Source organism: Chionomys nivalis, chromosome 1, assembly GCF_950005125.1.
Source record: "Chionomys nivalis chromosome 1, mChiNiv1.1, whole genome shotgun sequence".
Taxonomy (NCBI): domain Eukaryota; kingdom Metazoa; phylum Chordata; class Mammalia; order Rodentia; family Cricetidae; genus Chionomys; species Chionomys nivalis.
Window position 1 is genome coordinate 8222837 of NC_080086.1, and position 15437 is coordinate 8238273.

The following is a 15437-nucleotide window of genomic DNA, read 5'->3' on the forward strand; positions in this document are numbered from 1 at the left end:
TGCATCATGGTGTGGAGGCAGCAGGCAGGAAGGCAGCAGGCATGCGATGCTGAAGCATCAGCTGACAGCTTCATCTTGATCCTCAAGCACGAGGCAGAGGGAGCTAACTAGGAATTACATGGGTACTTTGACACCTCAGAGCAAAGCCCATCCCCAATGACATACCTCCTCTAACAAGGCCACACCTATGAAATCTTCTCAAACAGTTCCACCAACTAGGGACTAAACATTCAAATATCTGAGCTGCTGGAGGCCATTCTCACTCAAACCCCCAAAGATCAAAATGAAACATTATGATTGCATGTGAATTAGGAATCTGTCTGTGTCAAACAGGGACACTGTGCATTCCTTGAAGGAAAAGTTTGGAAAGAGGCTTTACGATGGTTTATTGAGGTAAGTGCTTAGAACAACTTACGCATCAACATGTATGGCTTCACCATCCACACAGCCCAATTTAGTCACTTTTCATGCATTTTTTTCTATACATAAAGGAAGTTTTATAGCCTTTGAAGATGTCATTTGAGCACTAGACTTTTACCTTTTGTTTGACAGCATTAGTGAACAGCTTGCACATAGGAGACCATATGTGCATATGTGCACAGGTTCTCGTTCACTGGGTACTCATTAATACATCAGTCTGAGACTGAAGAGCATTTTAAGTTCAAATATATATTGACTTAATATAACAAATAAATAGTAAATATTCATATATTAAATCTGTGTTAACGTCTTAGTAAATAACATTATTACGATAAATGAGCTATATATGCCTGGCAGAAAGAACTTAACTAGTGCCAACTGTTTTTATTTTAAACACTGTTTTCATCACAGAGGAGAAATTCCTGACATGAATACCATCTTGGATCGAGATGACTTAACAATTATGAAAAGAGCCATTTTTTCAACTCAGGTAAGAAAAATTTAAAGGAAGGTACAATCTTTCATGATCATTAAAATAAATCTAGGCAAATTTTTCTTCATTCATATGAAGGAATTTGCCAAATTAGGAAATTTTATATCTGAGAGTTGGAAAACATAATTCTTTTTTCATTCCATGTATGTTTGTGGTTGTGAAGCAGGGCATGCATGTGGAGGTCAGGGGACAACTTGAAGGAGTTAGGGTCTTTTCAGCACATGACTCCCAGAGATGGAACTCAAATCATCAGACTTGAACATTTGACCACTGAGTCATTTACCCACCCAGAACAATACTCTTAGATGGTCACTTGAATGATTTTATATGTGCTTTTCTGAATTGTTTCTAAACGATTCTTTAAGAAATCTCACAAAGTCTACCTTTGAACCTATTTACAGAATTCCTTTTGAGCCAATATACTCAGCTGAAAAATTATTTTCATTATAACAACAACAACAACAACAACAAAATAATTTGTGAAAATCTCCAAAAATGCATAACCCCCACCATAGTAGAGAAAATGCCAATGCTTCCTTACTGATCCAAACTATTGTTTTAAAATGTGCTGCAGTATTCTAGACATGCATGGGGGTCTTGTTAATAGTGTGGTTTGCTAGACAATTCCAGTGACTAAGTTCATCCTGGGTGCAGATTCCAAAGTACCTTAGCATTCTAGACATACCCGGAAGCATTCATGACGTCCACACCTTTCGCACAGTGGCTGCATGGGGGAAACAGAAGCTTTCTGTTCATGGTCTGTGAAGAAGATTCTGAAACTCTTTCTCTTCCCCTGAAATACACAAAGCTTAATCATCAAATCAGGGTCATCTCAGAGGGCTGAGTACCCAGAGGGAGCACAAGATGTCTGTGGCCTTTTGCAGAAATGAGTCACACTTCTAATGTTTCTCACCACTGACATTTTCTTCCCCTGTTCCCACAGAGACAGTCCTTGCCTCCTGTCACCACTCATAACATGATTGATGACTCCACGGATCCCATTCTCAGCACCATTAGACGGATCGGACTTTTCAACAACCGTGCAGACAGAGTCAAGGTGGAACTAATTGGTTTGTTATAAACGACTTCAGAATCGCACAGAATAGGCTGAGGCAAAGACTCAGTTGGTAAAATGCTGGCCATGCATGAGTCTGAGGTCACCCTCCAGCACTCCAGCACTCCGGTACAAGCTTGGCCAGGTGCCACATGCTTGTAGACCCAGTGCTCGGGGAATCCATGGGATCTCTGGAGCTCACTAACAAGCTAGCTTGGCTTAGTTGATGAGTTCCAGGCCAGAGAGACCCTGCCTCAAAAAGTAACATGGAACACTCTTTAAAAACAGCACAGCTGTAGGGACATCAAAATACACATGCACACACTAGAACACCTGTTTCCATGCTCACATATACAAACAAAAGAATTATGTAGAATATACTTCAGAGGGAATTTATTACAAGCTCTTCACTGTTTTTTGTAAGTGTTTTCTGTGAAAAAAAACACTTAAACACTTCTAAAAAATGATTGATTCTGCTTCTTGTTTTAGGTGATTACTCTTAAATCTCCATCAGCTCTGAGCTTTGACCCTAATATTTGTATGAATTGAACAATGTTAAGAGCAGGCACAAGGAAATTACCTACTTTTTAGTGATCAAAACATATTCTAAAACTTACTTCAGGAAAGGACTCTGATAAGAGTTATGTTTTTAAGTATTTTCATTTTCTTTTGTGGTATTTCATTTTTAAGATTACGTTTATTCATTATTTATTTTGTGTGTGCGGTGGAGGATAAGATGTGGCACGGCAGCCATGACAAGTTCAGAGGACAACGGGCAGAGTCATTTCTCTTCTTCCACCCTCAGTTCCTGGGGATCAAACTCAGGTTACCAGGCTGAGTGGCACACACCTGTACCTCCAAGTATGGCTGGCTGTGTGCCATGCATATGCCTGGTACCCAAGAAGACCAGAAGAAAGCATCAGATACTCTGAAACTAGAAGAGATGGCTGTCAGTCACCCTGTAGGTTCTGGGAATCTAACCCAGCTCCTCTGGTGGAACAATTAGTATCCATTGCACACAGGCCTTTATGTATATGTATGTTTCTTTGAGCAGAGGCATGAATAGCATCTTAGCCACCGACCCACCTCTCCATCCACCATCAGATTTCCACGTGGGTTCTGCACACTTGGACAGCCAGCCCTTTATGTATTCTCTCATCTTCCCAGCCTTGTGTATACACTTTAATAGCCTTTAATTCAGGAGCCATTTTCTGGTTTCCATTCTCTGGGAGCCTCATCCAGGCACCATCTCCTTTCTGTAGCATCCTTAGTGGCACGGTCTGTTTGCTGGAACTGATGAGTCCCAATTGGCACATTGCTATCCCTCCAATGTCTTCATACTGGGGCTCACCTTTGGCTTCATTCATCCTGAGTTTGGACAAATTAACAATGATATGTTTTTATCATTACAGTATGATATAGGAAGCTTTGCATCCTAAACACTTTTGTGCTCTGCATATGTCCTAACAATTCTGTCTTTTCTAGAATATCACACAGTAGATGATATTTTACATAGAAGTAGGCATTTATGATTTGACATTTTATTCCTGAACACCGGCACTCCACTGCACACAGGCCTTTATGTACATGTATTTTTCTTTGAGGCATTCATGACTTTTGAGCAGAAGCATGAATAGCATCTTTGCAGAATACTCCAGTGTTGTGTGGACTAGAGAGCCTTGGGGAATAAAAGCGAGTTATGGTAGGTGGCAACAGTCTCTAGGTGAGGTGATGGCATGGTGTAACTCGGGCAGGACTGTTCCAGCCTCTTCCCTCCCCTGAGGTCTGTCTCCCTCAGAGAACTCATGTGTAGGTCACAGGTGATCCGTCCCCTCTTCCCTGCTCAAGTTGGGAACAAACTCACAAATCAGTCAGGAATCAGCAGTTGGGGAACAGGGCTGGAGGAGGCTCAAGGGAAGAGTTTGGTGTGAAAGCAGAGAATGTGCGTGCCTCCTCTCCACCCTGTGACTCAGGATTTGGAGATGAAGGGCAAAGTTAGTGCAGAACAGAGACTTTGAGCTACAAAGTGGAGGAAGGTGGAGAGTCTAAGATCCTTACAACTTATTTCCCCTCTATCCATGAACATCAAACACATGCATTCTCTAAGATTGAAATAAAGTATAGAGGGACTTTGTCTTTGCTTCATTTTCTTCATTATGACTTTCTTTTTTAGGTGATTTTACACCCAGAATTCCTGTCCTCCACCAGCCCGCTACTACCCATGGATTATGAAGAGTTTGTCCGGGGTTGTCATCTTGGGGTGTTTCCATCATACTATGAACCCTGGGGTTACACTCCAGGTATGTGACATGTATGAGTGCAGACAGATTCTGATTGGGTGGCATGTTATTTCATATGTGTATGTATGTTAAAGTTGGTAGGAAATCTCTACTAAGGCTTTGCTTTCTCAGTTCCTATAAAAAATGATAAGGGATGGATCCCTTCAAGCATCAGTTTTATGCTTTGTAGATTCTGAGAATAGGAACAAACCTATGAGACTGTGCTTAGAATATACAAGGCCGTTCCTCCAATCTCCAGCACCACTAAATAAATAATAAATAAAAAAGCAAACAGTTTGCCTGCATTCCAGCATAAAGGATAGGAATAACTTTCCTGTGTCTTCTTGGTAATATGAAATACCCTTCCTGATCTAGATTAAATTCCACTTATTTTAAAACAAGATGCTAAAAAAAAAAAATTATTGACCTACAACCCAAGAGACAAAAGAGGCCAGGTAAAGGGGCAGTATTAGGTTGAATTATTAAAGAGAAGAACTTTCACAATGTCAACATATTTAATTTTTCATGTGTATAGTTGTTTTGTCTACATGTATGTATGTGCAAACCATGTGCAAGTAATGCCTTCAGGTGCCAGAAGAAGATATCAGATCCCCTGGGACTGGAGTTATAGTTGATTGTCAGCCACTATGTGGGGGGCAGTGGGAACTGAACCCAGGTCCTCTGCAAGAGCAGCATATCTATATTTTTATCTAGAATTTAAATACAGTATCTAGAATTCTATAAGGAGAGACTACTGTCACCCTCACAGTATGAGCAGTCTAAGGGCTCTGAAGCTGTTTTATTCTGATCTATTGTTTCAGTCCCATCAAATTATGAGACAAGAATTCTATACTATTGGAACAAGCAAACTGTAAAGGATTTGTTATTTTAATTTTTTCCCTTTTTTCTTCATTAGAATTTTCTCTTTTAGGTGATTTTGCACCCAGAACTTCTACCTTCCATCCATGTAATTAATCAACAGTAGAAAATTATTAAAACTTTAACAGACAAAATATAACTACTTCTTGAAATTCGACATAAAAATGCATTTAAATCATTTTTCTCCCTTGTAGTTCTAAAGCTTATTATTACTGTCACGTCTCCATTGTTGAAAACAGTTTTCCTTCTTAGGAGGCGAGGACATGTCCACAGAGACTATTTCAATTACATATTCAATAAAGTAATAAACAAAACATATTTTGTTGATGAAACAGATGTTATCCATTCCTGTTCCCGTGATTTCTAGTGTGCAGTGCAGTTTTCCTGTAGGGAGACCTACTGTGGACAGAGGAGGAAAACACAAATGTGTTACTGACTGACGGGACTGGGAAGACATGCCCATCAGTGCAAAGACTGTTATAAGCCTACCCTGCCTTTCCACTGACTGGTTTTGGTTGTTTTGTTTGTTTGTTTGTTGTTTTTATTGTTTTTTGAGACAGGATTTCTCTGGGTAGCTCTGGCTATACTGAAACTTGCTTTGTAGACCACACTGGCCTCAAACTCACAGAGGTCCACCTGCCTCTGCCTTCCAAGTGCTGAGGTTAAAGGTATGCACCACCAACGGCCTGGCAAAACATCTTTTATTTAAAGCATTTCACTTTTATTTTAAGTGTCTAAGTATTTTGCCTGCATGGGTGACTATGCACCACAGCATGCAGCGCCCACAGAGGCCAGAGGGGCATTGGATCTCCCGGGACTGGGGTTACAGAGGGTTGTGAGACACCATTTGGGTGCTGAAAATCAAACCTGGGTCCTCTGCAAGAGCAGCCAAAGATTTTAGCTATGGAACCATCCCTCCAGGCTCCCAACACTTCATTTTATAAGACCCCAAATCATAGAGATTTATCCAATGTTCTAAGATGAAGGACAAGGAAGAAGTTATGGGATATAAATAGGGGAAGGAGGTTATGAGAATTAACACAGTCAGTTTTTTCTGTATGTTTAAATTGGCCAAATGAGTATGTTAGTGTTCTCCCTATTGCTTTGATAAAATACCCTGACAGGCAAACAAACAAATAAAAAAAAAAAAAAACCTAAAACAACAACAAAAGCAGCTTATGGAAGAAATGTGTTTGGGGGACTTGTGGTTCCAGCAATGTATGGTCTGTCGAGATAGACAAGATGGGACAGCAGACATGAAAGGCCTGGAAGCAAGCATAGAGGGCTGTGTCTGAGCTCAGGAAGAAGAGAGTTGACAGGCAGAGGAGAGAGACTATAAACCCCAAAACTCTACTCCAGCAAGACTGCACCTCCTAAAGGTTTTATTCATTCCCAAATCGCACCATGAGCCATTCAAACACATGAATCTATATGGCCATCTTATATTCAAACCACAAAATAGAATAGTCACTCTCTAAATTGGTTCTTGAAGAGAAAACAAGTCTTTTTATGGCATGGATTTAACTAGAGTACATCATCTCTAGTTTGTTTTTATAACAATAATATGGTGCTGTTCTAACTATTGAAAGCACTCACTAAAGCCAACTGTACATGTTAAGTTTTTCCTTGTCAACTTGAAATCAGCTAGTTATTTGGGAAGAGGGAACCTCACTTGAAAAAACTCCTCCATCAGATTGGCCTGTATTGTGAAAATTCCTTCATCAGATTGGCCTGTATTGAGAAAAATCCCTCCTTCAGATTGGCCTGTAAAAAGATATTTGGGGCATTTTCTTGGTTAATGACCAATGTGGGAGCATCCAGCCCACTGTGGGTGGTGTCACTTCTCCACGGTTGGGCCTATGAAAGCTGAGAAAGCCATGGGAACAAGCCAATAAGCAGTGTGGCTCCATGGCTTCTGCTTCAGTTCCAGCCTCCGGGTGCCTCCCTGAGTTTCTGTCCTGACTTCCCTTCAGGATGGACTGTAAGACCTAAAGTGAAAATTACCTTTTCCTCCCCAAATGTTTATGTGTTTAGAACAGCAATAGTTAGGAAGCTAAAATACCAGCACTGGGCTTTGAGAAGGCCTATGAAATGTTTATTTTATAAAATTCATTCAAGGGACATACATTGAGCTTCCGTGGTTTCCTGGCTTTAACTACAAAATATACTAGTGAATTACTTAATGAGAATGAAAATAAGGGTTTTTGAAATCTCATGGCATTTTTAGACACAATTTTGTGTTTATGTAGCTATATGAATTATTCCCATGGAGAAATTCCGAAATTTTCGGCAGATATTAAAGAAATTGGCAATCCCTATCTGCCCACCTTCTGCAACCTCCCTAAAAGTAAAAAGTGCTTCTGTGTGGCAGCAGAACTGAGCCAGGAGGAAATACTCACAAGCAGAGGATACAAAGCCCTGATCTAAACTGAACCACCCCACACGTAATGACACAACTTTTGCACACATCTCCACACAAGAACCAAGGGGATTTCCATAACCACATAAATGTATATTGCTTGTTTAAAATGTAGATGTTGGGATAAGGAGATGGCTCAAGAGTTAAAGGACTTGGCATGTTGGCATGAGGACCAGTGTTTAGTACCCCCAAACCCACCAAATGCCTCATGGGAGTGGCAATAAGCCTGTGATTCCAGTCTCAGAGGAAATAGGAAGGGGGTCCCCAGAGAAATCTGGCAAGTTATACCAGCTATGGATTTTATTGAGAGATTTTGCCTAAATGAATAAGGTGTAAGAGCAATTGTGGAAATTTCCTTGACATCAGGAATGTACACACACACAGGTTCACACTCTCATGCACAAATAAACAACAACAAAAAAAACACAGCTATCTTTGAGAGAAAGATATTTTTATATTTATATATAGCTTAGATATTTTGTGGGAAAAGGTTTTAATTAAAAGGTGAGGGAAGACTGAAAGAGACCATGAATTCCCTGCACTTGTAAGAGAGTGCCTGGCCTGTGTGCAGAGGAGATTCCAGTAGAGGAAAACCTGGCTGTGTCCAAGCACACACCCTCCCCCATTAAAGTCACAAGCAGAGTCACAAGCTCACGATGGACAAAAGTCAACCAGAAAATAGGCTGCTGGGCTCAGCCAGTAAAAAGCAGCCGGTCCCAGCAAGAACTCTCAGACTGGATGTCTCATTTCAGGACCAGCTTTCCCTTGTCCCCTGATTCTACGGAGAGGCCAAGTGACATCAACTCCTCATGCTTTAATTTCTTCACCTGTCAGAGAGGGATGATGTCAGCATCGCTTCATGGAATGCTTGCAAAGATACCTGTGTTACGAGTGCAGATAAAGGGTCTATACCACACGGGGCAGGGAGTAACAATCTACCCCTAGGAAACAGGGCTCTTTCTCCTCCATGTGAACGTGGGGATTGAGAGAGGGTCTGCAGCTCCTTCTTTGTCCATTCTCTCACAGCTGAATGCACGGTGATGGGCATCCCGAGTGTGACGACAAACCTCTCTGGCTTTGGCTGTTTCATGCAAGAGCATGTGGCTGACCCTACTGCGTATGGTGAGATTTTTTTCCTTCATTGTATCCTCAGGGTCTTCACAGGGTCTAATGCTAAAGCTGTCCTGTATTGAAATTAAAGCTTATATTTCTCATTTAATTAAAAGTAGATTCAAGTAGGGGATCCACAGGGAAGAGTGTTCTTAATGCTGAATATTTTGCTCTCAAGAAGAATTGCAGAGGGGTGGAACTTGGGCAAACTTTGCCTTTAAGTTGTTTTTTGATGGTGGTGATAGGATTTTTCCCCCCTTAAGTCCTAGGAGCAATAGCACAGTGGGTATGGTCTGGGAGTATGCATATTGGTCACTCTATAGAGAACACGTTTATTCTTTTAAAGATCCATGTCATGGTAGAAAAAAAAAATCACTTTTTAAAGACTAAAGGACAATTTGCATTTCACTGTGTATCTGTTCATGTTGCATAGCAACAAGACCAGAATGGGTTCTCTGCCTGTGCCTTGAGTCTGCAGGAGGAAGCTCTCCTCTGGTAGTTCTCAGTGAGGTTGTTAGTGGGAACACGGAGTGGGGGAAGGGAAGCTAACATAGGTTCCATCCTTGGTTTCTGGTTAGCAGCAATTCCTAGAGAATTACTGACCCAGAGGGCTAGATAAAATTTTTAAGGTAAGATTTGTTTTGGTGGCAGAAGATTGATGATGATTTTTAATAATTAGAAGATTGTAGAAAATATAGAACCTTAGAAGAGGGGAAAATAAAGTGGAGGTGGTAGCTTAGGCAGGTACTGATGATGGGCAAGTTGTGGATTGGTGGAACCTAGGCAGTAAGATAGATGTCGTGCTTTGATCTGTGTGAATGTTCTCTAGGTATTTACATCGATAAGTTGGAAATTGTATTTTCATTTGTGTGTGTGTTCTCCAGGTGTTTACACTGATAAATTGGAAGTTGTTTTGATCTCTGTGTTCTGCAGGTATTTACATCGTCGACAGGCGCTTCAGATCTCCAGATGATTCTTGCAATCAACTGACTCAGTTTCTCTACGGGTTTTGCAAACAGTCACGACGTCAAAGAATCATCCAGAGGAATCGCACAGAAAGGCTCTCTGATCTTCTGGACTGGAGATACCTAGGCAGAGTAAGAAAGCTCCTCGGAAGCTAGGCAGAGCTCGTTGAGATCTTATTACCCAATGAAAACCTTGCCTCTAGTCCCCATCTGTAAACTAAACTCAGTACCACGAGTACTGAAATCTCGGGGTGTGTCCCTGTACCTTTTGACTGAATGAGAATCCTCAAAGCTATATACCCAAGTCTTCTTGGGTTTAGATATCCATGACATCACGTCTTTCAGGATGTAGCATGAACCCAGCATGCACTTAGTTTGATGCCTAACAGGCATGCAGAAGTGCTTTGTGGAGTTGAGAAAATGTCAAGAGCAAAGACCTTAGTTGTTTTTCACTCCACAGATGCTGCAGTCATATTCTTCTCTGATGCAGGTGGAAAGGACACTCTCTGTGAATGCATTAAGTACAGGCAATGCCTCCACTCACTTGTTCCGTAGCTGGGCAATCATCTAGGTGTCCATATAGCCTAACACTGAGTGATTCAATACTAAACAAAGTACCTTAGCTTTCCCCTAATATGGTTTTTGCATATTATTGAATTCTCCTGGTCAAGAATTGGTGCAGCTATCTGCTGAGTATCTATATCCAATAATGCTGGTACTCAGGATGACCTAAGTAGTTAATGCTACTCCCTCATTTGAACTGAGAGCAGGAAGGCCAGGGCCTTAGTTCTGTTCCTTATCTAGGTCTGGGCAGGATTAGTGTCCAATATGTCTAGATAAGAAGAATGAAAGCAATTTCCAGTCATGTTTACAGTCAATCCAGATCTCAGCATGGCCAACACAACTGATCTCCCACAATGTTTTGTGGTATTTCTGGACATGTATATTGACAGGTAAAAGAACCATAGATGGTCAGTTTTTTTTTTTTATTTGTTCTCAATTTGGGACACACATCTTCCCCAGCTTCAAATACACAGCAAGCTATCGGTCAACACAGTGTCTGATATGGTCAAGTATCACACAAAAAGTACAGTTTTATAAAGCAGTTGATATGGAGATAGATTTCCCAGGCTTAGGAAGAGAGGACCTTATGTCCTTACTTGGTTACTGAAATACCTCATAGATTCGTAACATGTGAACTAGCTTTGTTTTGACAGTATTATCAGCATGCCAGACACATGACTCTGAGCAGAGCTTTTCCAGACAAATTCCATCTGGAGCCTACCTCACCTCCAGCGGTAAGTATTTAATGTAGTGTTTGTTTTTTACAAAAAATGACATTTCTTATTAGGCAGTTCTAACAAGACCTTTGAATCTGTAAGTAGCTATATAGGCCAGGAGTACACCTTTTTATGGTGTTGGAACTGTGAAGAGTAGAGGCACACAAGCTTAGATGGCTGATTCATATCATTAAAGGCATTTCTCTTCATTACCACTCTCTCTGCCTTGATGCTTGGGGGTCGCTATGAGGTTCTCATTTTCCTGAGAGTTACTCAATAATAGAATGGGTTGATTTAGCAGGAGGTAGATTTGCTATCCAAGGAAGTGTTTAAATATAGAATGACCATTTGGCAAGAATGAACTAGAGCAAATTCAAGCTCAGAGGGGGAATTGGACCCTAAGATTGGTTTTGTTCCATTCAGCACAGCCCAGGGGAGATTTCGTCTAAGAACCAATTAGACATCTCTATCAGTGAAAGCATCATAGTTCACAGGTGCTTTCTTCTAAAGAGAGAGAACAGGACACACCTGAAGACAGCGTAGACCCAGGCATTTCTCTTCAGTATGATCCATCCTTGCTGGAATCTACACACTGATCTGAGGACTACATCTTTTTAGCTTCACATTCATCCAGGGACAGCCTCAGAGTGAGAGGATGAGATCTAGGTGTATTCAACATTTTGATATCATAATACTGTGCTGTTGTGTACAAAGTTCACACAAGAACTATACAATCAAGTTAACACAGTTTTTAAACAACCACAAATAAAAACTTAGCCTTTTAGAAAAATGTTTACAGTTTTGTGTTGGGACACTTTAATAGCCATCCCTGTTGGCTTCATGTAGCCCATGGATGGCACGTTGGACACATCGGAATCACCATTGTATATAAGATAACCTAGGGACATGAACATATAGTACCAGTTACTCAGGAGGCTGAGTCATGAGGGTCATTTGGATTTGTGAGTTTAAGACCAACATAAGCAACATGGAGCAAGCCTGCCTTAACAAACAAACAATCAGGCTTTGTGTCCTGAAGAAGTATCTTTTGAGCAAATGTACACAAATTTTCATGATATGCTAAGTATCAAGAGTCATCGATCTTATCACCCCCCCACCAACTATCCATTCCCATCAAGAAGGCACAAATCCCTCAAATCCAGTTGCACTCTGATTAAAGGTCTTAGGCAGGGATCATTCTTACCAAAACAACTTTAATAATGCAACAACTAGCCCGCCTAGGTCAGATTTCTGGAAAAGATGTAGAAGGAAGTATTAGCCCCTAAACGTGCCCTCAGCACATTCCAACCTCTGGGTTTACCATGCTCTCACTGGAGAGCTGGGTGCCTCATTTATCTGAAGGTGCACATTTCACTTGCTGACTCAGCTCCATTCACCCATTTATATTTTTATTCAACGAACGAGTATTTAGCTCTTACTCTGTCTGAGAAACTAAATGCAGGTTCAGCTCTATTCAAAAATTCCTTGACACTTTCATAGATGAGCACAATGTATTTAGATCATACCCTACCTCCCAATTTCATGTTCTCTCCTCTTCTTTTTCTGACACTCTGAGTCCAATTAGTGCTGCTTGAATACATGCAGGTGTAGAGCGCTAATCAGTATTTTGCATGGAGAGGGATGCGGCCCACCCCTAACTGAAGCAACTGTCAGCAGTTGATGGTCAATGGGAGAGTCTGTCTTCTTTAGCAGCGTGGTGGGTTATTCATTCTCCAGTTCCTTTTCTGATTTTAAGCAAAGTACCAGGAGACTGATAGGACTATATTGTATAACTTAATAACAATGTACAAAATGATTGAAATGAGGTCGACCAATGGCTTTCAAGCACACACACTCCTGTGAAGCAGGGATGATGCGGTGTAGTACGAGCTACGCCTTTGGTGGCATTGTGATCCATGACGCACAGCACAGCTAGTGCTCAGCATGCGTTTGCTAAGTGAGCTTTCTCAATGATTCCACACAGCTGGGCAGTATCACTAAAGCCTTGTGGTGCTTCCCCACCAACTGAAATGATGCAATTGGTACAATCTTGGGAATCAGTGAGGTCACCCAGCCACCAGGATTCTATATAGTAGTGTCTGTTGGTGGCCTCTTGAGCTGTCCATGTCCTGGACTTTCTGAAAGCATCTGTAAGAAGACAGAGCAATGTGTATGGCCATTGAAACTAAAGAAAGACTTAGGGTTGTCACAGACCAGCACTAAATTTTACCATGACTTCTGCACGTCATTCGCTTTTTCTCTGTCTCTTTTTCTCAGAGAGGAAGCAGGAAGAATTTATGTGGATATTGTTAAAATATTAAATTATATATATTATATGATTATATGCAATTATTATAGACAGTATATATAGTACTTGGTATATTTTAGTGCTTAGTCAAAGATAGTCACGTGTTTAATGAGCCTATTTTAACACTGATAGTACCAGAGTCAAAGTTCCTAAACTCCTGAAGGATCACTAAAAACAATTCAATTAGTATCTATACTGTCTGTGTCATTGAAAATCAGGAAGTCAGGGCTGGAGATGTGACTCAGCTGTTAAGAGTTGTTGCCTTTCTGAAGATCTGATTTCAGTTGTCAGCACTCCTTATGGAGTAATGGCCTATTAATTTAGCACCAGGGAATCTGATGTTCACATCTGGTATGTTAGCAATGTGTGTGGGGTGTGTGTGTGTGTGTGTTTATGTATGCCTGCACATGTGTTTGGATGATTTTAAACCTAAGGTGATTTGGAAAAAGATAAATCATGTGTATGGCACGTACTTGTATACAAACACACACAAATACACACATGATTAAAATCTTAAAAAGACAATTATATTTAAAAAGAGAAAACCACCCAGGTGTGGTGGCAACATACCTTTAATCCCAGTACTCTGGAGGCAGAGGCAGGTGAGTTTGAAGTCAGCCTCGTCTACATTATGAGTTTCAGGACAGTCAGGGCTATGTATAGAGACTACTTTAAAACCAACAACAAAAACAAAACAAAAGTGATGATAAAAGAAAACCCAGAAGACTTTTATTTATATTTTATATATTTTATTTATATTTTATATATCTTATATTAAGATTTGTTTATTATGTGCTGTCTTCTGCCTGCATGTATGCCTGCAGGCCAGAAGAGGGCACCATATCTCATTACGGAGGCTTGCACTCAGGACCCCTGTAAGAGCTGCCAGGGCTCTTAACCGAGCCATCTCTCCACCCCCCAGGAGTCTTTTTTTAAACATGTGTGTCTTATTTGTCTTCGGCAGACGGATGGGTTTAAGTATCCCAGGCCCTCCTCAGTTCCCCCTTCTCCATCGGGATCTCAGACCTCCAGCCCTCAGAGCAGTGATGTGGAAGACGAAGACGAGGAGGAAAGATACGACGAGGAAGAGGAGGCTGAGAGGGATCGGCTAAATATCAAGTCACCGCTTTCTCTGAACCACGTTCCTAAGGGGAAGAAAAAGCTTCATGGGGAATATAAAAACTGACCCCGGGCGAGCAAAGTCAGAACGGTTCTCCGAGAGAGTGAAAATGCGCGACTCTCTTTTTCTTCTGAAAATTGCAATGGAATATGCTCTCTGCCCACGAAGAACGGAGGAGATTAAGTGAATTAAGTTTTGTAATTTGGGATGAAGCATTTTGATCTTCAAGTCTTGTTGTCCTTGTAAATTTAAAGATGAGGAAGGTTTTTGAAGTGACAGGACTGGGGATATTTTAATGATAGTTAAATTAGTCGGAGATGGTGACTCATATCTTTAACCTTAGCACTCAGATGGCTGGGGCAGGACAATTGTCCTGATGTCAAGGCCAGACTGGGTTAAAAAGTAAGACACTACACACACACACACACACACACACACACAGAAATAGTTAACACAAGTGATCAGAAATTTTTAGCTGCTTTTTTTTGTCCAAAAATCATCATAATCCTTTGATTAATATTTATGGAAGCTTCTATACTCCAAGCAAACCTCTTCCAGCAAAGATTGATTCTTAACTAAATTGCATGACTCACATATTTAAATCAAAAGACTTCGTTATTCGTTTGTCATGTGCCTTAAAGCCATGAATTTCTATCTTGCTCTGCAGATGATTGTCAAAATCCACAAGAAAACAAACTACTCCAAATCCGTGTTCTATGTATTCCAGTGAATATTTACTACATGACGTCGGAAATCTAGAATTTGTGTCCAGATCGTTGATAATAAGATGTTACCGCCAACGTGTGTCCCCTTATTGTAACAGGACTTTTGTTGTCTAAATGAAAATTTCAATCTCTTATAGATAATTATTAATTGCCAAATCCAAATGAATAAATGTGTCACTATTTACAAATTTTATTTTCTTGGATAATATCTTGCTTAAAATGTTTCAGACAAATTAATATTGTGGGGGGCTGGAGAGATGGCTCAGTGGTTAAGAGCATTGCCTGCTCTTCCAAAGGTCCTGAGTTCAATTCCTGGCAACCACATGGTGGCTCACAACCATCTGTAATGAGGTCTGGTGCCCTCTTCTGGCCTGCAGACATACAC

At 40.8% G+C, this 15437-nt stretch overlaps 1 protein-coding gene across 1 annotated transcript in view; it reads left to right on the plus strand.

Annotated features, from left to right (window-relative positions):
- Window positions 1–15199, plus strand: part of Gys2 (glycogen synthase 2) — a 35560-nt gene extending 20361 nt beyond the window's left edge. The window contains exons 9-16 of the mRNA XM_057775533.1: window positions 334–393; window positions 832–910; window positions 1857–1970; window positions 4141–4267; window positions 8571–8666; window positions 9588–9751; window positions 10837–10917; window positions 14172–15199. Of these exons, the coding sequence (XP_057631516.1) occupies window positions 334–393; window positions 832–910; window positions 1857–1970; window positions 4141–4267; window positions 8571–8666; window positions 9588–9751; window positions 10837–10917; window positions 14172–14393 (943 nt within the window). The 3' untranslated portion in view covers window positions 14394–15199. The remainder of the gene's footprint in view (window positions 1–333; window positions 394–831; window positions 911–1856; window positions 1971–4140; window positions 4268–8570; window positions 8667–9587; window positions 9752–10836; window positions 10918–14171) is intronic.
- The last annotated feature ends 238 nt before the right edge of the window (window positions 15200–15437 follow it).